The 25,008-nt window shown below is 40.7% G+C and overlaps 1 protein-coding gene across 3 annotated transcripts in view; it reads right to left on the bottom strand.

Moving 5' to 3' along the window:
* arhgef10 (Rho guanine nucleotide exchange factor (GEF) 10) overlaps positions 1-25,008 on the bottom strand; it is a 69,773-nt gene that overhangs the window by 24,634 nt on the left and 20,131 nt on the right. Inside the window, exons 3-25 of one of the 3 annotated variants that reach the window (XM_053509632.1) lie at positions 24,548-24,799; positions 24,221-24,472; positions 22,444-22,480; positions 21,986-22,074; positions 19,744-19,800; positions 17,858-18,048; positions 17,508-17,573; positions 14,899-15,010; positions 14,580-14,692; positions 13,454-13,531; positions 12,933-13,112; positions 12,537-12,653; positions 12,282-12,374; positions 11,011-11,181; positions 10,310-10,455; positions 10,028-10,206; positions 5,118-5,233; positions 4,732-4,859; positions 3,514-3,614; positions 2,304-2,425; positions 1,615-1,701; positions 905-1,113; positions 86-243 (exon numbers count right to left, since the gene is read on the bottom strand). In XM_053509632.1, the coding sequence (XP_053365607.1) occupies positions 86-243; positions 905-1,113; positions 1,615-1,701; positions 2,304-2,425; positions 3,514-3,614; positions 4,732-4,859; positions 5,118-5,233; positions 10,028-10,206; positions 10,310-10,455; positions 11,011-11,181; positions 12,282-12,374; positions 12,537-12,653; positions 12,933-13,112; positions 13,454-13,531; positions 14,580-14,692; positions 14,899-15,010; positions 17,508-17,573; positions 17,858-18,048; positions 19,744-19,800; positions 21,986-22,074; positions 22,444-22,480; positions 24,221-24,472; positions 24,548-24,799 (3,054 nt within the window). Of the gene's footprint in view, positions 1-85; positions 244-904; positions 1,114-1,614; positions 1,702-2,303; positions 2,426-3,513; positions 3,615-4,731; positions 4,860-5,117; positions 5,234-10,027; positions 10,207-10,309; positions 10,456-11,010; positions 11,182-12,281; positions 12,375-12,536; positions 12,654-12,932; positions 13,113-13,453; positions 13,532-14,579; positions 14,693-14,898; positions 15,011-17,316; positions 17,434-17,507; positions 17,574-17,857; positions 18,049-19,743; positions 19,801-21,985; positions 22,075-22,443; positions 22,481-24,220; positions 24,473-24,547; positions 24,800-25,008 lie in introns of all 3 variants that reach the window. The other 2 variants (XM_053509631.1, XM_053509633.1) reach the window with 2 other exon arrangements.

Raw genomic sequence — 25,008 nt, 5'->3', positions numbered from 1 at the left:
TTTTACTATAATTTCACATGCTCGGGTTTTAGCTAGTCCATATGGCCATCAGTTTGGAGTCTGATTTTAAAATCAGAGCACTAACCTGTTGTTCGTGAGTAGACAGCAAGGGATCCACTGACCAGGCCGACATACAGAGACGGACTCTTGTACGCTAAACACGTCACGGCGGCTCGATCTGGTGTGAAGAAGTGCTGCAGTCTGACCTTTTTTGATCGCTGACTGCTCTTATAGACAGAGATGCTGCAAAAAGGAGAAACAAACTGCCTTTAGTGCAATTTTACAAAGTTACTGTATATGATTATTGATTTAATAATTTATTCATTTAAACAGAAAAGATTGGCTAAAGTATTTACGAGCAGTGTTTCCCAAAGTGTGGGCCATAAGAGTGTCACAGGTAGGCTGCAAGAAGTCATTTATGACAAATACATTTTTATTTTCAATTTTGTAATTAGGCACAACATTCAGATAAAATATTTCTGATTGAGTATTTATGTTTAAAAAGTAACCAGATCTAATAAAACAAAGCCATGGGATTAAAATAATGTGACACTCTTCATTTATTGTCATCTCGTGTGTTAATCAAAGTTGTGATTACAGGTTTGGATTAATTTCCTTTGGGAACGGCTGTGTTAGTGAAAGCACAGTGAAAATGACGGTTTTTAATCATGCACAAAACGTTCAGCATGTTACAAAACTTAGTAGTAGCTATCTGACACTGAATATCTAGCTAAATTAACTTATTATTATACTATACTATATATAAGACACTGAATATTATAGATAAGGCTCAGTCTACAGCTGAAAAAAGGACGAGTTGTGAAACTTCCTGTAACTTAAGGTTCACCCCTTTATTGACCCATTGACACCAGCATCATGTGGAATCTACTTAATCGGATGTTACCTTCCCTCCTCTGTTCCCACACACACGGTTGGTGTGTTGCAGCCCTGAGGCTCAGGGTTTCCTGCTCCTTCCTCCAGGGGCTCGTCCACAGGTACATAGGTCATGCAGAGGATCCGTGACTCCACATTGAAGCACTCGGTCACCTTCGGGCTGGAGTTCTGCATGGCAACTATAGCGATCTGAGCCATCTGATTGGTACAGCTGGCCACCTAAATATAAACATGGACATTCTTAAGTTTAGTATTTTCCACCAGAACAACCCCATCAGCTGTGAACTAAAATATACATCTAGAATATGTCTGAAATGCTCGCCTTCCAGGAACTCTGTAATAGCCCAAATATGTGGAAATAGCTTAGATCAATGTCAGGGGGATGTGGCAATAACTCCCAGAAAGTTCCTGTGATGTGCAAGTGGTGTTGGTGAATGATTGTGTGTACAGTTCGCTCAGACAGATGCTTGCCTTCTAAAAGACAGCAACAAGTTATCTAATAATTTTCAGGAATCAGGCCTTCCACTTGTTGAATGTTCATGGGAACAATCAAGTTGTCTGCTAAATGTCAATCACTTTTACGCCTTCATTGATGAAATCAAAAATTTTATCCTGGTCCTTTTTTGACTTGAACATCCCTCGTATGCAGAAGAAAATGTCAAACTTGGACCATAAGAATGGTTTCCTCAGACATCACAGTGTGAGGTGTACTTCACTCACCCAAACACAACCGTGCCCCACCGCCGGCATGTCCGCCGTGCTCTCGCTGTTAACATGCGGCTCTGGGTTATGGACTGCACACTCCACCTGCAACACACACACACACACACACAAAACAAACACAGTTTATATGCATGAGTGAATCAGCAGACCACGTTCATTGCCAAGAACACCATTTATTACAAAGTGTTTAAAAATGAATATAACTGTTTCATTCATAACAGTTCCATTTATTATTCATGTATTGTTCTCATCAACAGCCTGGTGCATTACTGATTATTTTTTTACTACAACAGCATGTTTTCTATAGCGTTTTATTTCTCTTACACCATAGCAACAGTTACAATTTACTATTACATAAAGAAAGCATTATACTATAGACACTTTTCTTTCACTTCCTGTTCTGAATTGTGAACAAAACCTTTAAACTTCAAAGCTGTTTCCTCACCAGCTTTACTTCTGACTGTTGCAAAAAGCTGACCCTGGAGCTTCCTTTCATACATGCTACAAATAAACATCTACATACACGTCTCCGGGAATGAGCTGTGGCTATAGAAATCAGAAAATATTAGAACAAGTGCATAAATGTAAACCAGGGAAGCTGCTGTCACAGAGAATTAACCAACACCATCGGACCATCAGAATCCAGAATTCAGCATGGCTGTGGGATAAAAATACTGAATTCTCACCTTGAATTCCTGCAGCCTGGACATGACTACGGGCATGTGCTTCAGCAACAGTGGATGTTTCTGCTTCTTAATCTGATTCCCATCATCATCAGCGATGAACCAGCCCTGTACATTATGCTCCTCTGTCACACACATACACAGCAGTTACAGAATGAAGGTTCAATTAATGAACAATCACAACAAAATGCTGTTCAGATGAACTTAAATGCCAAATTTCATAGGGAACAAATAAGGACAGAATGTTTTGAGGTTTAGTAAATATATTCTTCTTTTTGTTTTTATCCCTTTTTTGTCTTATCTAGTTCTTACCATCTTATTAAACTTATCAGCAACATCTATGAATCAGGACGGTTAACAAGACAACTTAGCTAAAACCTAGTTAAAATCAACTTAGCTACATTTCACGATTATGTTTGTTCATGCAATGACTTAATTTTAAATGTATATGTAAATGTTCTGAAGGTGCAGAAATGTTGCAGTTCCTATATAATCCTACAAGTGGTGTACTCCAGATTATTCAAACATATTCAGGTTGCACAGTATCCTGTGCGTTACAAGTGAATTAATTTCTAAATTTGTTTAGAATTGTAACAAAATCTGAAGAAAAAAAAAGGAAAATCGGAATATTCAGGTTAGCAGCGTAACACACTCAGAGAAAAGCATTATCCACCCATTTCTTATTAAAAACCACTAAAAGTTTGTAAAAAACACTGAAATACTGTGTACAATCGTCTGCCTCCAAACTCTAGTCCAGTAGGTGGCGTTATTTACCCAACTGTTCATAAATTCAAAAGAAGAAGCTGCAGCAATAATCTTTTAAAAAGAGAGTGTTTTGTAAATACTTTTTAAGAGATGTAGGTGTGAATCCATTCTAAATGGAAAACGGACTCATCGTTTCAGTAAATCAAATCCACCAACAAGAGATCGATTATAAAAATAACAATCCATAACTGCTCTAATCGCACAGCTTTAGAAGTTTTATCTGTCATAACTGCACTTGCTCATCGTTCAATAATTGCTGATAGGGTTTGTGATCATTACTGTACATCACCACTGGACAAGTAAAAGGTAATTCTGTTGTCTTTAGACACTGCGGCTTTGGAGATCGGCATGCACAGGGATTTGAAAGCAGTGGCTGTGTGAAATAATCATGAGGGAAAACAATGACAGGAAGTGAAGAATGATAGGCAGAGAAGCAGGAGAGGTATACCAAGAGCTAGCTTGGCCATCTGCAGGTTGCTGATCCAGGCCTGCTTGATTGACGGGCTCAGGGTGTTGAAGACGGCCGTGAAGAATGTGGGTCGGCCCGATCTGCAGCGAGAACGTCATGCACATGATCAGGTCAAAAGGCTTCGATCTAACAAAGCTGAATGAACCTTAACATTCTCATTTACTACTGAATTATTTAATCTAATTTTTGCTTAAAGAAAACATTTTCCCTTTTTTAGAAAAAAAAAAACATTCTTTGCTTTTTGTCCTTTTTTTCCCCTTAATGTATTGGTCTGTTATAAACAAGCCAATTAGGTTCTACCCCTAATGTGACCTCATATACTGTAAGAAGAGCTCCTCCTCTGGCTTATTGCTCAGCTCTGCTGCTCTCTAAAAGGGCCGTGGCTCAACAGTAGCTCATTTACGTAGACACTCTAAAATGATGTGTTGACAACTGGAATAAGACGGGGGGGGACTATGGGGGGGGGACTGGGGTATAAAAACTGCATTATCTGAGGGGCATTTTAACTTTAGCATTAACGCATATACATGTGCTTTGGAGGAGCTCTAAGACCTGTGTTAAAAAAACTATGTGGATCTTTCATATGTAACGCACAACTTGTACTGTAGGACTAAAACAAAGGAAACAAAAACTGGCAGATAGAAAATCTTAACCGGCGAAATAATAGACATTTCCTGTTTTTCTGCCATCCAGCAGGACATGACGTCGTGCCTTAGAGACAATATATGACACCTGCTCTGTATCCTGTTTAACCCAACAATATGTAATATGAGGGAGAGAGAGAGAGAAAAAGAGAGGTAGAGAGAGACAGAGAGAGAGATACCTGAAATACAATATGAGTTTATTAATTTGTAATAGAAAAAAAAAAAGCATAATTAGTGGGCTGAAAAGATTCCTGTGTAATCCCAAAACACCACAAAACGCCACAAAACGCTTCCAAAATAAGGAGTGTGGGGGACGGATGAGTGTGTGATCGTGTATATTACAGTGACAGCTGCATACCCTATACACACACACACACACACACACACACACACACACATACACACACACACACACACACACACACAGCACTGATGAACTGTTTACATGTGTCATAAATTACCAAAAAATATTACAGCCCTGTATGAACTACAGGTAGGTGGGTGTGTGTGTGTGTGTGTGTGTGTGTGTGTGTGTGTGTGTGTGTGTGTTTACTTGTCCTGTTTTCCAGGTAACTGCAGTTGGATACGGCAGCGATCGGCAGCTCTAATCTCCTCCTCTTTCTTAAGGATAAGACGTTGAAGACCTGAGACCCAGTCCTGAGCTACTGCCCCATTCACGTTCTACACACACACACACACACACACACACACACACACTTTTATAGATACGAAAATAACTTCTTTCACAAACATTCCACAACATGATATAATTAACGGAGAAAAAGTCTTACGTTTTACAGAACTGACATTATAACAATCCCTTATCACTGATTACTATCCCACAGGAGCATGTTCCCAGCTGCTTTCTTTACTTCAATGGTAAGTGATGAACACACACACACACACACACACACACAGACAGTGTGAGAGATCTCTGACCTGGTAGTTGCCCTTGAGGCTGCTGATCATGGTGGAGATTTGATTGACCAGACTGAGGTCATGGATCAGGTTCTGCAGGTCCTGATAAAGCTGACCCGGACCCATGTACAACTTATCTGCCAAGGAACCACAAAGGAAACACGTAATATTATACGAATATGATCTGTTTTAAAGGATCAATATGTAAGTTTAGCATGAGCCAAAGTCTGGATTAAAAGCTACACCTGGGATTTTAGACCGAGATTCCTACCAAAGATTGAGTGTATGACTTAGAGGCCCAATCATTTTTCAATAAAATAGTTTAACGATGTGGTTTATTACATTTAAATAATAATAAATGGGCGTGGCCTTGGTGACATCACTCTCGATAAAAGACATGTAGCTTGTCCTGTCAGGTTCGGAGAGGAAGTAGTGGGTCAATTCGGGTCAGGACCGCCTCTGTTATAGTCTTTCTGAAGGAGGCGTGGCTTTTGTGTCAGTTGCAGTGAAGGAGGCGTGGCTTCTGTGTCAGTCCCATCAAAGGAGGCGTGGCCTCTGTGTTAGATTCAGTGAACCAGATGTCTGTGTCAGTTGCAGTAATGGAGGCGTGACTTCTACGTCAGTTCTTGTAAAGGAGGCGTGGCTTCTTTACCAGTTCAAATAAAGGAGGCGTGGCTTCATTACCAGTTCAAATAAAGGAGGCGTGGCTTCGGACAAAACTCCAGTAAAGGAGCTGCAGCCACTGTATCAGTTCCAGCCATCAAATGATAGTAAGGGAGTAGTAGTTTGTCAGGGCAAGGAAGGTTGGCATAGTCTCTGTGTGAGGGAGGTGTGGCTTCTGTGTCTGTCTTGCTGAAGGAGGTGTGGCCTTGGTGTCAGTCAGTTGTGTAATATATCTTGTATAGGATATGGATACTAGTGTTGTGTAATGAAGTCAGATCTGTTTTAGTCTCATGGATCTGTTTCTCAGGAGCTGCACCGATCTGTTCAGGCCGATCGGTGTGATGTGGGCGTGTCTTCAACAGAAGGACAAACTGTAACAGCGCTTGTTTGTGACTGCACGGCGGTAAATATTCTCACGCGCTGTGTTCCAGTGTGCACACGTGTGTTCATTTTGGAGACAAATGGTCTAAACACCCACACGGCTTGGCCACATCTCACTGCACATTAGTGTAAATTTGACTCTGCCACTGTGGGTGTGTGTGTGTGTGTGTGTGAGAGAAAGAGAGAGAGAAAATAAAACTCTGTCTGCTATTTAAAGACGTGAGCACAGCATTTGTCCTTGCTTACGAATTCAATAGCTGTCCACTGGACTAGGACAGACACTGAGTGCAGTGCTAGCTTAAATAATGTGTGTGTGTGTGTGTGTGTGTGTTTCATTCTTTTATTTTTATGTTTATTACAGCATCATCATTCCCTATAAATAGAGTATACAACACTCTCTCTCTCTCTCTCTGTCTCTCTCTCTCTCATACAGCTCTATTCTCTGGCTTCAGTAAGGTATAGAGGAGGAGGAGGGACAGAAGGAGGGCTTTGGCAGAGGGATGAAGATGGGATCTCCTTGCAGAGCTGCTCCAGTTTGCGAGCCGCTTCACAGAGCCGGTGCATTTGGTCAGAAGCGTGGAGACGCTCGGCTGAGCCTCCTCTAAAGCTCACACACACGCAGCTCGGGGTTTCAGGGAGGTCTCAGTGCTGGGGGTAAAGACAGTCTCAGCATTTATAACTCTGCTGCACTCGTTCACCCGGCACGCTGAAACCACACACACACGTCATGGCCTCTTACGCCTCCAGCACAGATCAGACTCTCACACTTTACTGACTCAGAGCTAAAGCTGGTGAAGGACAGAACCGTCCTCCAAAAGTCCAACAAAAGCCAAATGTTGAGCCGAGGCATTTTACTGACTTTAACACAGCGCTCTCTCTCTCTCTCCCATCTCTTTGTCACTCTCTCTCACTATTTCGGTTTCTCTCCCTGTCTCTCTATGCCACTCTGTTACTTTCCATGTCTCCCTGTCTTTCTACCTTCTTCTCTTTCTTCCAGTGTCTCTCTCTCTTTTCCTGTCTCCCTCTCTCACCCATCTCTACCAGGCTTTCACCCTCAGTCTTTTTCCCTGTCTCTCTCTCTCTCCCTTTTTCTCCCCTCTGTCTATCTCTCCTTTCTCTTGTGTCTCTCCTCGTCTCCCAATCTCTTTCTCTCTCCCTCTGTCTTCACTTTTCTCTTTCACCTTTCTTTTTCTCCCTCTCTCTAATCTATCTGTCTCTCGCCTCTTGCCTGTCTCTGTCTCTATCTCTCTCTCTCTCTCTCTCTCCGTCTCTCCATTCCTCTTGCCCCTCAGTCTCACCCAGATTCAGGATTCAAAGGTGTTCCATTAACATCTCTCTCTCTCTCCCCGTCTCTGTGTCTCGGTCACCCCGTCCTCCAAGACGTCATTATCTGACTAGAACGACATCATCGTCCTCACATTTTATTCTGGCTCTTAAACCTGTCTGAACACTACTGCATGTCATATGTATCCTTCACGCAATCTGCTTGTTCTTCGTGGGAGTTTTGATAAGTTACAGACTGTATTTCATTAATAAACAGAGACTGAGAATTAAAGCTTGAAGACGTTAGTGGTAAATTGTCTCTCCATCACGCTGCTTGTTAACACTACAAACAGCCTCAGGCTTATAGTACAGCACCTCGTTTAATGTCACCTCCACCTTCACACAGGACAAAGCAACCTGAACTGCGATACTCCTTTTTTTGTATACTCGAATCCATGTCTTTAGCCTCATGCGTCTGAGTCTGATGATTCAGTTCCTCAGCTGGAGGATAAATTGTGAATAGATCATCTCAAGTCAGCGAGACCTCAGCGGGACCGCAGCGAGATCGGGCCAGCAGACAGTTAAGGAAATTCTCAGACGAAACTGGGTGGAAGAACGCGGGCGCCAAGAGCAATAACTTTCGTAAAAATAGGCCTGAGAGAGATGATGATGTAAAGATCAGGACAGATGTGTGTGACTTCAGGTGATGTCTGTGTGCTCTCTCCCTGTCCGTCTCTCTCTTTGTCTCTCTCTCCTTCTCCATCTCTCTCTCTCTCTTTCTCTTTCGCATCTCTTAGGCCTGAACAATCTTGCCCAGAGATCAAAGCTAAAACTCTAAGCCGTGTTCTTCTTGTTCTTCATCCATCACGAATAGAGCGATAATCTGAGCAGGACAGCCAACATTCAAGTGGTTTGGTTTTATCATTTATAAATAAATAAATAAAAAGAAACAGTTCATTTTATAAACCCAGAAACAAGATCTACTCTTCCTTATCTCCTCCTGCAGTAAAACCTCCTGCACTCCTTCATCAGCTTTCACCTCCACATCCCTGTTCTCAGACTGTAGCCAGCTGGAGACAAGTTAACCCATAATCCGAATTACATAACCCAGATTACTTTGACTCTGGAAACCAATACTTATTTCACGCGAGCGGAGGTTAAACGCAGAGGACACTTTTTATGAAGCTGGACAATAAGGCAGTAAGAATTATATAAAATTATCCATCTAAACATAGTTCTCTGGAATATTACCGATATTTATTAATGAAACAAGTAAAACTGACTGAAAAGGACTGATTTTCATTCAACGCATTAGTGTAGAAATATCCGCAATAACTTTTTCCCCCTAATGTGACCTCATATAAGAAAAGCCCCTCCAACAGGCTGCTGGGCGTGGCTAAGCGGTAGCTCATTTACATAGACACTGAAACAGTATGTTTGGGGAAGGAGTGAAATAGAGGGGGTTCGAGGTATAAAGAATGCATTATCTGAGGGGTGTTTCAGCTCTAGTATTAGCTCGTACACACACACACTTTGAGGGAACTGTGAGACGTGTGTTGACTTTTTAGTGAAATAGTAAAACACAGGACCTTTAAAGATATTGTGGCCTAGGTGGGGTGGCAGCTGGCGACCATCATGCCTTGCGGGAGGGGTTGCTGTGTGTTCACCCTGTTGGGGAACGGTGTTTGGGTTAGTGGCTTCGGCCATGTCGTGTGTGTGTTAAGGGGTGTGTGTGTGTGACCTGTTGAATGCTCTTTGGTTCATGCTAAGGCTAAATTGAATGTTCTAAAGTGATGGTTGGATCAACGCTGATTCACAGACAAACTGATATGAAGAGGCTTGTGTATTTACAGTGGCATGATGACTGCATCACTTCATGCGCTTCCCTTCTTAACCTGACACACACATTACTCTGGAGTAGGGTTCATCTGGACTCATCAGACCACATGACCTTTTTCCATTGCTTAACTGTCTAATCTTTATTCTCCCTAGCAAATTTAAGTACTTTTCTTATTAGTCTCACTAACAAATGGTTTTCTTATGGACACACAGCTGTTTAGCCCCAATCATGTTCTCATCACATTGTGTGTGTGTGTGTGTGTGTGCGTGTGGAACTACTCTTGCTTTCACTATTAAATGTAGCTCTGATTTCTACTGAATACTGTTTTACATTTTACCAAGTGTTTAATTACATTTTTGGCGATTTTTTTGAATAACATCTGGGATTAGGTTGCAGCCAGGGTTGCCAGATCAAACTAACAAAATCCTGCCTGGGCAGTGAACATTTTTTTAAATTTTTTTTTTTACTGTTGAAACTTAAATTTGAGCATTTATTTTCATCCGCCCAAGACACATTTTTCCAGCCTGAGGTGATAAATTGCAGCTTAATCTGGCAACAAGAATTACAGTTTTTAAGCCATCACTTTCTAGATGGTCACCATTAATGTAATGTTACTAGGTCTGTTGATTTTTTTTTTTCTAGAAAAGTGACCAGCGGCCTCATTCAGACATGAAATGACACAGAAAAAGTCTGTAAGGGGTTTTACTATAACCTGCTTGTGAAGTCACCCTGATTATTCTAATTGGACAAACTTGAGATGATCTTCTAAGTATTAATGACGTACTTGGCTTGGCATTGATGACCATCTTCTCCCCGGAGTGAGGGACGGGGAAAGGGGCGGAGTCTCCCATCTCCTCCGAGGAGCCGAACTCCACCGGCTCCACCAGGCTGAGAGGAACGCTCCACTTCAACAGGAAACGCTGGCCCGAAGGAACGACGGCACCCCCGCTATCCTGAGGAGAGCTGGAGGAGGAAGCAACAGAGGAAGTCACCCGCATGTCCAGTTTAATAAACAAGGTCCGAGTATTAATAATGTGCATGTGTTTGTGCGTGCGTGTGTGTGTACCGCAGGTTGGGCGTGGCACACATGAGCACGTCATTCAGCAGGAAAAGTCGTCGCTCTTTGGTCTTGATGATCTCTCCTCGCTCGTTGTACACCGTCTCCACCACATCGTCCGAGCGGATCAGATACCTGCTCCCTATACTTAGGAGCTGGGCAAAGGACATTCGCTCATTACAGCCAGACATACGGCCTTAATACTAGAAGTAAATAACAATTTTAAAACAGCCAAGTAGGGTTATTGTGTATAAACCAAACAGAATAAGAAATTAGTAACTAATTGACTTATAAATATGTCAATTGTAAATAATAAATAAAAAATTTTGTTTGTATTTTGTAAAACTAAAAAATTATTGATTGCAAACCAAAACAGCAATTAAAAATATATATATTTTGCTTTGCCTACATTAATTAATTGACGACTGGATAATGAATTCATTAATTAAAATGTAATAATTTTTTTAATAAATGCATTGGCTGATTATTAAACGATGTAAATGAAAAAAAAATGCTAGATTTTGTTTTAAAACCCAATATCTAAGTATTTAAGTTAAAAACTATTTTTTATAAGATTTTTTTAAATAATTACTTTTTTTATTATTATTATTATTATAAGACTCAGATGATAATATAGTTAACTTATTTATGATTGTTACCCACAATGCCATGCGGTTGTGTGTGTGTGTGTGTGTGTGTGTACTGTATACCTTGTTGAGGTAGCGCTCGTTCATTGCCTTGGCGATGTGTCGGATCTCACAGCGCTGATCTGCATCCCTCTTCCTCTCGTTCAGCTTCTCAGACAAAGTCTCCAACTCGGTCAGGGCCATCTGTAGGGGCAAGCGGTCAGCGTGGCCCACTGGTGTGTTCTTCAGCATGTCCTACACACACACATACACACAGATAGAGGAGGTCCAAAATGTACATTCTAAGTCAGATTTAAGTCAGTGTCACAGTGCAAATTATATCTAATCATAAGGAACTCAGAACAGTAGCTAAAGGTTTTGTGTGCATGCGTGTGTGTGTGTGTGCACATACTGTATGCATGTGCGTGTAAAGTAAGCAATGTGCTCCATCTGCTGGTTGTAACGAACCGCACAACAGAAAAGAAACTTTCCCTAAACCAAACCCCTAAAGACACAGCTCTTTTCTTCCCTTCTTTACGGCTCAGTCCGTTTCTCTGAAGTTTCTCAAGTAAACATTTTAAATCAAACGTGAATGAAGAAGACAGAGAGCATGAAAGAACCCGAAAGAGAAACCAACAAAAAGCAGACAGGCATGAAGTTCGACAGATGTGCAATTCAGACATTTATAAAACCAAGAGAGAGAGAGAGAGCGAGAGAGAGAGAGAGAGAGCGAGAGAGAGAGAGAGAGAGATAGAAATGAAATTTAACAATGAAGAGACACACAGCTTAAATGCATGATGATAAGATAGATAAATGGATAAATGTTTAGACAAAGAGATAGAGAGGAAATATGTACAAAGATAGACAGAGAGAAAATAATAAGCAAACAAATCCAAGCATGAATATAAGACGAATAGATAGACAGATAGACGTATCGATATATGGACAGAGATAGATAGATAGATGGATAAGACTGACTAGAAGACAGATATATGAACAGACAAATAAAAAAAGAATTGCAGACACAGACAGACAAATAGATAGACAGACAGACAGACAGCAGACAGATAGATAGATAGATAGATAGATAGATAGATAGATAGATAGATAGATAGATAGATAAGACTGACAGACAAATGAACAGAGATAAATAAAGAGTTGCAGACTCAGACAGATTACCAGACGAGACAGTAAACACTACATTTCTGTGATTTGGAATCCTGTTTGGATTGTGTGTGTGTGTGTGTGTGTGTGTGTGTGTGAGACCTGCAGGAGCAGAATGAACTGAGGGAATCTCTGTGTGTGTGTGTGTGTGTGTGTGTGTGTGTGTGTGTGTGTGTGTGTGTGTGTGAGACCTGCAGGAGCAGAATGAACTGAGGGAATCTCTGGATGGGTTTCATCATGAGGCCGTAGAGAGTGACGTGATCTCGACTGACCTCCTGACGTTGCTGTAACAGATGCAGCGTTACAAAAGCCATCTTTTATTTATGCCTATTTATTTTAGCATCTTTTATAAATGTTCCCTTCAGTTAAGATTTCTGTACTATCTATTCCAACTGTTCCACTTTTCTTATAGTGTGATGATACAGAAGTTAAAGTGTGTCACTGACCTTGAGGAAGTCGAGGAAGCAGGGTTTGGACATGCAAGCCTTCCTGACCACCGCCATGGCCGTACTGAAGTTATTTACATACTCGCTGTACGCATCCAGAACCATGGATTTAGAGAACTGAGAGATGGAGATATACAGCGTGGTGACATTTTAATCAGCTGATAATCAGTGTGTAGTCATAAATCAATGTAAAAGGTAATAATTCGGCTATAACTCAAATGTTTTAATAGGCTCTAGTCACATGTCAAAGTACCACTTTCAGAAATGTTAAGAAAAAAACAACAACAACAACAAAAACCTATTTATTTATAATTATAGTACAAATGGTTTTAACTAAATAAACATTTAAGTAGCGTGGTGTGATCGTCCCTCATAAACATTGTCTCCAGGACTCACGGAGGCGACGAAGACGTCCCCGATGGTCTGGAGCTGGTCCCAGTCTGCCACGCGGCTGGCCAGTGCGATCTGGAACATGGCGTGGCACTGCAGGATCTCCCTCACGCGGTAAAACACCACCTTACACTTCCTCTCGCTCAGCAGCCGAGGCTCCATCTCCTGCATGGGCTTCTCATAGTGCTGCACGGGAAATAACAACAATCATTTACAGAAAGAATCACAGTCGAAAACAACTGATTTATTTAATTACTCAATAAATAAGTTTTTTTTTTTTTTTAAATAAACCCAAAAATAAAAATGCTTATAGTTAACATTTACAAAATGCTAATATCAGTCGTAATAAAAGAGGCGTGGCCTTTGTGTGTCAGTCTTAGTGTAACAGGAGTGGCTTGTATGGGTGTGTCAGGCTTAGACAGGGAGGCGTGGCTTTGATGTGTATAAGGAGACTGTATTTTGTGTCTGTCAGTCTATCTAAAGGGGGCGTGGCCCTTGTATCCATCAGTTGCACACACCACACATACCTCTAATACTCTCTTTAGTGAATCTAGGTAATTCTTCTCACTCTCTAGTATTGACTCCAGGATACGTCTCCTCACGACCTGTTCACACACACACACACAAACAGACACACACATTTCATTTGTTTGATTAAATAAACTAAAAGGGATCTTCGTGTCATATAATTTGCATGAAAGCAAAGACATTTTTACACTAACATCGTGTTTGTTTGTTTTTTGACGTAGCTGGTATTCTGTCTTATGTGGATTTAAGTGAAAATACTTATAATGCTGAGTAACACAGCAATAAGTTTTATGGATTTTCACACTGTATATAAAAAAAAAACATTTAAGCAATATCACACTCAAGGTTGTGCTGTAGTGATGTATATCAGCACGGCTGATCTGATCAGTTCCACAAACACCATTTATTATTAACAAACTATGATTTTTTTTGTTTGTTTGTTTAACCAGTGATTTTTCTCCGCCAGCACATCCTTCCGCAACTTGTGGAACTACAGTAAGTAACTGTGACTGGTGGAGCTGGCAACTGACAGTTAGTTTAATTAACAAGGATGAAAGTAGTTTTGAATTCTTCCTGTGCAGGCAAAACGCGAGGAGAATAAACCATGGAGATGGTGGACAGGCCTGTAAATCTCGTAGGTATTCCTTTATATTTTTTTATAAAACATATATGTAGGATGATATTGTAGGATGTACAATCCCTTGCTCCATACACCAAGTACTGGCCTTGATCAGTGGTTGGAGAGGGATTAGGCATTCAACTTTTTGTTAAAAAATCTAGACTGCTGGTCTTTCCTCAGTACTGCTGACCGTACCAACCTACTTTTCACCCATGCTGCGACCTACAGTTAGTGTAATTAACGAGTGTTAGAACACCTGAGATGCAAAGTGATATCGTTAAACTTCCCAGTGCCGTTGTCGTCCATTATCACCCCTTGTGGAACGTCTCTTTTCCAATCAGATTACTAACTGTTGTATAATTAAATGTAGAACATGCACCATGCATGGGATACTTTTATTCTTTACCAGTGTTTGGCACTGTTTGTGCTGATTGTTAGAAAATCATGTTGTAAAGTATAAAATAGTAAATTGAAGTGTAGTGCCAAGTGTGTGTGTGTGTATATACCTGCTGTTGAGAAAGGTCCTCAGGGGCGGGGCCTAACACAGGCTCCACATTTAAACACTCCACTTCAATGAAGAGCTCGGATGACTCTTCGTCAAAACATGACGGCTTCCTCTCTAACGGACAACACACACACGGTAGGATAACATGCATTAAAAAAAGACTACACACAGATTTATTGGATTTTCTGTTCTCATGTCTTTGAGTCATTGAGTTATCAGTGTATTGTGATGCTGTCCGTTCGTTAATATTTAAAGAAATGCAGCTTGTCTCGTTATAAAAACACATTAAAGCATTTAAAGGGGACATGCAGGACTCCTACCTTGCCCAAAAGATTTGGTTCGAATGAAGTTCTTTCCCTTCTTCACTGCCGCTTTAGTTTTCTCCAGGCCATCCTTGGTGCCGTGCTTGGCCGCTCTCACCAGCTTTTGCATCTGTTTCCATGACAACAAACATAACTCGGACACAAAGTCACGCAATAAGACAGAATTTGTTTTTACGTCAAGGAGACGATCCATTATGACCAGATATTAATCAAATTTTGAGTAATCCGAGTTAATTAGTGAGAATTGAACTGCCACTGTATGCAGCGAAGTTGCACGCTAATATTTAGTTCAATGATATCTCATTAATGCACCTCAAAATGCCCAAGTGCTATTACGGCTCTCCGGGACTCTCTGCTGTATTAAATATTCTGGGGCTCAATTAATAAATTGACATAAGTACAAAATGAGACAGGATGTTAGTATTCTTCTACTAACAGCACTCTGGGGAGTGTCATTCTCCTGATATCACAGTGCCGTTGATTTTAAGGTTTACTTCATTAAAGAACGACACCTTGTGAGTTTTAAGGTTTATAGTAAGAATAACGTCTGAGAGAGAAGTCAGTTCTTGTTCATACTTACATTATAGCTGCAAATAATTATGGCTTTCCCTCTATATCACTCATTATCTGTCTTTCTGTCCGTCTTCCTCTGCCACTCTCCATCTGTCTGTCTGTGACACGGTCGTCTCTCTGTCACACTGTCGTCTGTCTGTGACACTGTCGTCTCTCTGTCACTCTCTATCTTTCTGTGTCAGTTTCTCTCTCCATCAATCTCCATCTGATTTTCTGTCTGTCTCCCTCTGTGTCAATCTCTATCTATCTGTCACTCTCCCTCTCTGTCATTCACCATCTGTCTGTCACTCTCTTTCTGTCTGTCACTCTCCATCTGTTTGTCATTCTCCCTCTCTGTGACTCTTTGTCTGTCCATCTATCGCAAATTTTCTTATATTAATAATAATTCTTTTTAATTGAGCAGTCATAGATTACACAAAGCATCTGTCACACAAGTCCCTTTGAGATAGCTGTTTTTAGAGAAACATAATATGGGCATTAGTGGCTCAGGGGTAGGATTCTAGCCTGCCATGCCATAGGCGCGGGTTCGATTCCCAGTCAATGCCCAAACCCCAGCCACTAAATACAGTGCCGGTCCCTGTGGCAACCCTGCGACAAGAGCCGCCGAAAGACTGACAGCAACACTGATATAAACCTGTAGATTACAGCCTGACAGACCAAGCCATGTGCTCATGCAAAAATAATAATATGAGTATATCCAGAAGCCTGATCTCTAACTAATCAATTCCTAAAGGCTTAGCAACAAACATAAATAAAATCCTTTAGTGTTGCGGCTTCTGGAGCACTGACTGCACAACATGTGCTTGTAGTGATCAGCAACATTTTCATGACAAGCAAAGCAACACACTTTAGAAAGACCAACAAAGACCACAACCACAAAACACACACAGAACACACCCGAAGCCCCCTGCATCCCCCGCCCCCCCGCAACACACAAACACAAGAGCAAAGGTTCCATCCTCCTGTTTTTCTTTTGTTATAAATTTGTAATTAAATCATGCCATAAATAAATGTTCCTGTTAAACTTGAATTACTATATAACAGTATAATAAGTTTAAATCTACAAGGCCATGTTTAGCAAAAGTGAATTCTATGGCAATTCTCTTTTAAAATATCAGCTATATTGTCTTTCTAGCTAATTAGCACAGCTACCTACTATTTTTTCCTTTTTCGTACAAATAATGTTTGGCTAAAGACATACCCATGCTTACTCTCAATTTCAACTTAGAAGAAGGTTAAAAACAATACATTTTTTTAAGTTTTGTATAAAGTAGCTTAGCTGCTTCGTTAATCACATGTGCAGGTTGCTAGCACACTGGTGCATCTCAATCACTCAATATTATAGAAAAAGTTGATTTATTTCAGTAATTAAATTCAGAAACTGAAACTGATATATAGCTTCATTACACACAGACTAATATATTTCAAGTGTTGATTTCTTTTCATTTTTAATGATTATGGCTTACAGCTAATTAAAATGCCTTTTGGGTAAGATAAGCTAAGTAAGTTTCGTCCTAAAAACGTTATTCAAGCTAATAAAGCAAAACGGCTTTTTAAAATAACAGCGATTCTGGTAAACCTACTGATCTTAATGTCAGTAGGTTTCAAAAACTTTATTTTAGTTTTCGTCGAAAAAATCCAAAACATTCGGATGGAGATGTAGCTACAGAGCTGCCAAAGCTAGCATGCTACCACGGTGAGAATGAAAGGGTGTGACACGTGAGACGAGGGATCCACCACCAGCAAGTGTTAAACAGTGGAAGGAACAGGATGGATGGATAGATGGACTGATGGATGGATAGACTGATGGATGGATGGACTTGTTTTTTTAATTTTTTTTACCTTCTGCTCATGTTTGTGTCGGAGCTGCTGTAGCTCGACTGCGCCCACTGCGTTCACCATGAGATCTTTCACCTTTCGCTCATAGTGCTCTTTCAAGCGAGTCAGATCTTGAGAGAGCTGCATAGTAGAAAGCAGCAAAGCATGGCATTACATACGCACACACACACACACACACATACACACAAACTTACAATCACAGCAATCAGTTGCCTTTCCTGACTTTCGCTGCAGTCGAAGGACTTCATTAATGAAAACTCCTGTTTTTTTGCCAAGATTACACAACATAAGTAAAACCTTAACACACACATGAGTGTGTGTCATCTAAAACGCAGGCATGTGTTTAAGAAATTATGTACGTACTTACATTATAATTACTTTTGCTTAAAATGTATTATGCCCTAAAATGAATTACATGTAAGGATTCTTAATGGAACTATCTGTTTTTGTCCCATATTATTACCGTATGTTTTGGTCTGTGTGTGTAGACAGTGCAGAGTGAGTATGTGTGTGCCTGTTTGGGTGAGAGTGTGTGTGTGCATACATGAGTTGTGGTGCTGGGTGTGTGTCGGCGGATGAAGGCGTTCGGGAGGTGGCCGTTCTCCCCGTGCGCGCTCTCTCCATCGCTCTCTTCATCGTAGCTCTCGAACTCGCTGGAGCTCCATCCGTTCTCCACCGAGCTGCTGCCTGCCTCCTCACCCCTCTCCACATCATCATAGATCATCTCATCTACATCTGCTCACACACACACACACGTTCACTATTAATGTTGCTAACATCACCACCAGGTCCATAACACACTTGACTACAGTTTCTGAGGAAATGAAAGTGAATAGAAAGAGTTTATTGGAATATTTCCCACTGTAAGAACCTCTCTCACGCTTACTCACTTACACACACAGACGCTCCAACTTCCACATTTAAACATGCTGACTCGACAAATTACCTCACACTGTATGCGGAATATGTGAAAATTATAATAATCTAGGCGAAAATGTAGCAGCTCAGGACTTGAGATGAGTAGGTTTAGTAGGTAAATTTAGTCCTTTGAGTTGCACTGTTCGACTTGAGTTGTTTAGCCGGGGAGCGATTTGATTAGTTCAAGCTAAGCTTTATATAACAGTTTAAGGTTGAATATAATGACTTGATGTTATCAAATTAATGATTTCATTATCAGTTCAGGAGGTTGAGTTTAGCAGTTTAAGTCAAGCCGTTTAACGCTCCAAGTTTAATAGAGTACTAAGTAGTTTGAGTTTAGCAGTTACATTTGGGTTTTAATCAATTTGAGTATAGTGGTTTGAGTTGATCTATTTATTCATCTGAGTTTCAGCATGTGATTTGTAATTAATCGGCTTACCAGCTCGATTTTATCATTTCTAAGTTGAAGTTTATGTTAGTTAATGACTTTGCTTTTAAGTGCGGCACGGTGGCGTAGCGGTTATCCCCTACCGCCTTGTACCTCCAGGGTCTGGGTTCGATTCCCTGCCTTGGATCTGTGCGCATGGAGTTTGCATGTTCTCCCTGTGCTAGAAGGGTTTCCTCCCACACTTCAAAGACATGCAGGTTGATTGGCATTCCAAATTGGCCATAGTGTGTGAACTCGGTCCAGAATGTGCCCTAAGTGTCCTGGGATAGGCTCCAGGCCCCCTGTACTGTGTATACAGGATAAAGTGGTATAGACAGTGAGTTTGATTTCAGTAGTTTGTAGTTTGAGTTCAGCAAGTTTAGTACTTTATAAGTTCCAGCAGTTTAAAAGTTTTATTAACTACTTGATCTCACTTCTGCGAATATACAGTACATGCACAAACACTTGTTCGTATTTACGAAAGTTCATAACTTGAATGTTTGTATGTAGGGGACTTACTGTTCTCTTATCTTGATTGTGTTTTTTGTTTTTTTTGTGAGGATGTCATTAAAACATTGAATTTAACTTTTGTTTTAATGGGTAACACTTTGGGTTTAGAAGTTTAATAATGGTAATTATATGATAATGTTAAGTTAATTCTCGTGCTGGGTTCAGATTGTGTACTCATTGTTAGTGTTGTCTGTTATTCATGAATGTGTAGGACAAATACTGATTTAGAGAACAATTTAAAAAAAATCCTAAACACTTTGACACTATTTTGCAGGTCAGATTCACCTGAACACAGCACAAGGGTTGAGTTAAGTTTTGGACGTACGAGGCCTTGCTTTATTAGTTATGTTTATCAGTTAAAGTGTACTCATTTCTGTCTTCTCCTAATGCATCACGGTAAATTAACACACTTCTTCCTTAATTGTGCGCTTTGATGAAATGAGTCGACTTGAACGTTCATCTTGATTTCAAAATGTCCAAAGACGCCACAGTGGCAGAAAACAGCCAGCAGAGCGAAATGGAGAAGTAAAACAAAGTCAGACGGACGGCGGGAGCAGGAAAACGGACACACTGACCTGTAGTGGATCCCGAATTCTCTCTCGGAACGTCGTCATAAATAACTTCGTCAGGATCTGAAATGCAGATGCAAAAACAAACACACGTATCCTCAAACCTAAATTCTAAAAGAGTCAGCCTGTGTGCATGTGTGTGTCTGTGTGTGTGTCTGTGTGTGTGTGTGTCTGGGTGTGTGTAAAATCTCAAGCAGCAGTCAGACTCGAGCGGATGCCGCTGCTGTGCTCTGGAGGAAAGGCCTGTTTGAGGACGACTTCCTCTGCAGAAGAGGAAGGAAATCTTCTGGGTCTGGGAATCTACTTCAGAAGAACTGTTTAAGTTTTTCATCAGTCAAGTCAAACTTGTTAAAAAATAAAAAATAAAACAGGTGCCTACCATTTTTGCTATTATGGAATTGAAAAAAAAATATCTTAATCATGACAAGAGAGATCAAAACACATAATGAGGAGAAATCCTTTTTAAAGAAAGGTACAGCTTGGTCCAGAAGTATTTGGACAGCGACACATTTTCTGTATTCCACCACAGTGCATTAGAACTAAAGCCATAAAATGCAACTCATTGGCTTTAATAAATCATTAACTGTTTGGGAAATGCATCCATTTTTTTCGCTCATTCGTATTATTTTTAGGACTGTGTTGTTTCAGTGTTGTTTGAAGTCTGGACCCCATGGACCTCACCACATGCTGAGTTTACTCCCTTGAGATGCTTTGCTTTTGAATTACTGCAGCCGCCTTCAGCTGCTGTTTGTTTGTGAGTCTTTTTGCATCCAGTTTAATCTCCAGTGAGTAAAAAGCAGCTCAGTTGGGTTGAGATCACGTGACTGACTCGGCTCTTTAAGAACGTTCCATGTTTTTGCCTCGGGTTGCTTTCATGGTGAGTAATGTGAAGCGCTCTCAGTCCACTATAAGCGAAGGAAGATACACAGAATTCATCCTGCTCCTTATATCACATCATCAATAAACACCAGTGGCTGAGGTATACACACTCATGTTGCCTCCACCATGTTGGATGATGATGATGATGATGATGTGTGATATAAATCATACGCCCTTCCTTTCCTTCTCCATACTCTTCTCTTCACAACATTATGGTACAAGTTCATCTTGTGTCAGAACTAAACAGACTGTTTTGCATCTTGAGCTAAAACCTTTATATTTACACTCATGAAAGCGTCTCTTTACGTCTCTTGACTGTATCCTTTGACATTGACACTCCTGCGTCATCCAGAGAGTTGTTGATTTGGCTAGATATTGTGAAGGGGTTTTTCTTGAGCAAGAAAAGGGTTCTGTGATCGTTCACTTCAGTTGTCTTCTAGGTCTTTTAGTGATGCTGAGCTCCTTCTTCATTAGAGGGTCCTCAAGTTTCTGCTCTCTCTCTCGGTCTGTTTTGTCTCTACTGCATATTAAGAACAGCTAAAAAATACAAATTCCATACTTGGAATATGGGACAGACTTTTTATCTCATTAATTTGTCTGGAAATAAATAAGAATCAGAGAGGCTTAGTGGTTAGCACTGTCGCCTTGTACCTTCAGGGTACCTGCCTGTGTGCATGGAGTTAGCATGTTCATGGAGTTAGCATGTTCATGGAGTTAGCATGTTCATGGAGTTAGCGTGTTGGTGGGTTTCCTCCGGGTCCTCCGGTTTCCTCCCACAGACCAAAGACATGCATTTTAGGCTAATTGGTGTTCCCTAATTGCCCATTGTGTGTATAGGAGCATGTGAGTGTGTGTATATACAGTATGTGTGTGTGTGTGTCCCCTGTGATGTATTGGCACCCTGTCGGGGGATGTACCCCGCCTCGTGCCCTAGGTGCCCTAGGCCCAATTACACCCTGTACACAGGATAAAGCAGTACTGACGATGACTGACTGAGTGAGTAAATGAGACACAGGTCACAACAGTCCATCAAACTGTTTAGGACTCAGTTAGTTTTAATCCTGTGAAAACTGAGCGAAACATTTGTAAAACAAAAAGCTGTAAATCCTACACAGTTAATTATATATTTTTTTGTTAAACTCCTTAAATTAAAGCTTAAAGGTATCAACACTTTACACATTCACAAATTAATTGCTTCAGTTGTAGAGGAGCACAGAGGCACAAATACAAATCTCTGTCACTGTCATAACACTCACGGACCCTAAATGAATATGGCAAAAACTTCATGGACTTATTCACACTAAAGATTTTGTATCGTATTTGCAAAATTTCCCATTTTAGCCATAAAGTAAATTGAAAAGGTCCTTACTCTCCATCCAGGCAGTGTTAGCAGGGTCCGAAGCCCACTTAGCCAGAGCGTCTTCCTCCCTTATGACTGGATGTTCCTCAGTAAAGACACTGAAGGTGAGACAAGTAAAGTAGGTTTAGATTATCACAGTGATTTTGACACTTTAATTCATTCTGGCCTGAATTCTACAACAGACTATGTGCTCTCCATGTCAAATTAGACGATTATAAAAAATCTTTTCACGACATACCTCTGATTAAATCGAATGATCATGTGCACCCTTGCATTTGTAATTGATCAGGAAATGAAAAGTCCTTTTGCGTAATTTTTTTTTTATCATCAACTCGCAGCTTAACAAAGCCTTTAAAGCAGGTTTACAATCGGGAGAGTTTGAGAAAACTAGATCGGGAAATTTAGTTGGAATTTTAAATAGCAGATGACAAAATAGAAGAACAAGGACAAGGAATAAAAACACTCACCTGTCAGTCATATTATGCCCTGCCCCCACAACGGTCACTGCAGAGGAATTTAACAATACACATTACTTCTACAATGAACTGTATATGCATTAACCTTTATCCTATTTATCCAAAATAAACAAGGTTCTTTTACTAACAGTAGTTAACAATGTAAACAATGTTGATGGAAATGAAAGATGGCAAGTGTGTGTGTGTGTATGTGTGTGCGTGATGTTGGGATAATAGGAAGAAAACAGGTTGAAGATATTTTATAAAATAAAAAATGGGGGCCGTTAGGATTAACTACTAGGCACATTATTATTATTATTATTATTATTATTATTATTCACAAGATAAGCAATCCAATAATTTTTTTCCCCACTCAAGCTTTAGAAACAATGTTGCTCAACATCAGAGATCTTGATAAGATTATGTTAACCACCAGGGGGCAGCATCACACTTTAAGATGGTAAAACAGAATGTGTTTCAGGAGATCTAAGTGTGTGTTTCTGTGACCTGGTTAAATACCTGTTAAACTCTGTATAGCTAATATACACTACTTTTTTAAGCGCGTCGTTCCTGTTTTTTTTTTTTTTTTTCAAAGATAAAACATGAATGCACTCTGTGGACTGAGATCAAGTGTCTGTCTTCCGTACCGCAGCCTTACATTCCAAGCATTCCAGAAGGAAGTTATAAAAAGTTCTGTCTCAAACCACATCAGGCATCTTTGGACAAAGGGAGCATCCAAGCCACATAGTCTGCGCCAAACGCCGAGGCTCTGACAACAAGAGGCATGTGACTTGACAGAGGTGTGGCCTCTAGACTCATTAGGAAAAGGAGGCGTGTCCTCTGGATTAATCAGTCTCGTTAAAGGGGGTGTCAGCTTTTTATTTCGTTTTCACTTTATACAGAGTTTTCCAATAACCCCGTTTTTAACGACCAAAACTGTGTTTGCATGTGGACGAAAAGTCAAAACCGCAAAGAAAAAAATCTCAGTTTTTCAAATAAGCCCTATTCGGTCTGTCATTTCATGTACGCATTCGGAGTCTTAGTGCGGGAGGCGTGGCCTCTGTAACTGTCAGTCTTAGTGAAGGAGGCGTGGCCTCTGTAATTATCAGTCTTGGTGAAGTAGGCGTGGCCTCAATAAGTAATCTTCGTGACGGAAGCATGGGTTCCATATCTGTCAGTCTCATTAAAGTGGCCTTTATGCTTAATCAGTCTTAAAGTGATGGAAATGTGGCCTCTGTGGCAACCTATTAGGTGTGACTTCCATTTCCTTAAAGCTCTAAATTATTGTCGGTTGTGTTTCCGGGAGAACTGCTTGTGTAGTCCACAGTTTTACACCATGTTTGTGATTTTATGATCAGATCTGTCCAGTATTTTATTTGTTACGTCCACATTTTTTGGACAAATCTGATGAGTGCAAGTACAATGGAAGTGGAAAACATTTAATTTGCATACAGTATCATAATACATGAAAAAGATGGCATATAATCTGCCTGGAAGGTATGTGTGTTTGAAACAGAGCTACAGCAACACTTTTGGAGAAAACAGGAAACCCTGATCACTCAGAACATTCTGCTAAAAAGTTTCCATCTGGATGCTGGAATTTATTGGCCAAAAAAAAGTTGGCAAAAGAAAAGACAAAAAACAATCAAATGATCGTATCCATGGGGTGATGATGTTTCCTAAAGGGTGCCATTTTTATTCTTTTTATCCAAAGATGATTTCACCAACAGATCAGTAAACACAAATGGAATGTGAACATAATAAAAAAGAAAAAATCTGTTTTTTTTACCTTCTTCGTCCACTGAAAGGTGTCTGATGATGACGGGCGTGGTGTAGGTGGGGGTGATGATTGGGACGTTGGAGGGCGTGGCATAGCCACAAGGTACTGGCACTAAGTATCCAGAAGGCACAACCGGGCTGCTGGATACATCATGGGCATCACCATCATTCCCATTGGCTGGTGAAACCAACAGGGGTGGGCTCTCAGGAGAAATGTCAATCACAGAGTATGGATTGACTTTGGGTCGAGACACAGGATTCCCTATTGGTCAGAAAAACATATGAATCATGTACAATTCACACCTACTATTGAGCAACAGGAGATCCACCATCTTACCTTGTGCACCCTCAGGCAGGGGGAGCTCCTTATTTACACCCTCCTGAATAAATCCCTCTTCAGGAGGTGGAGGCAAGTCACCGTGTGGAGCAGGAGGAGGTGGTGGTGGCAAGAGATCTTCCTCCGCATTCTCCAAAACCGGGCAGCCTGAAGAGTTGTAACCCAATGCAGGAGGGAATAAGGGAGGGCGCTCGGCCTCGGGAACTTCATCGTCAAATTCAAAAGGCTCACCTTCTTCTTCCTCGTCTAGCACTGAGGGCAGGGACAAAGACAGATAACGAGGGAGAAATGTTGGAAAAGTTGTTTTAAACCATGCTACTGTATGAAGTAACCATCAGTGGTGCACTTATTTAAATGTGACCCTAGTATGGGATTTTGGAGATTTTTTTTACGCTTCCAAACCCCTAGATACAGAACAGGGGTTGATTTGTTCCTAGAAATACAACAGATCAACCCCCTAG

The sequence above is a fragment of the Clarias gariepinus genome, chromosome 13, assembly GCF_024256425.1.
Source record: "Clarias gariepinus isolate MV-2021 ecotype Netherlands chromosome 13, CGAR_prim_01v2, whole genome shotgun sequence".
Taxonomy (NCBI): Eukaryota; Metazoa; Chordata; class Actinopteri; order Siluriformes; family Clariidae; genus Clarias; species Clarias gariepinus.
Note: the sequence above shows the minus strand (reverse complement) of the source record. Positions and strands in the feature narration are given on the sequence as shown.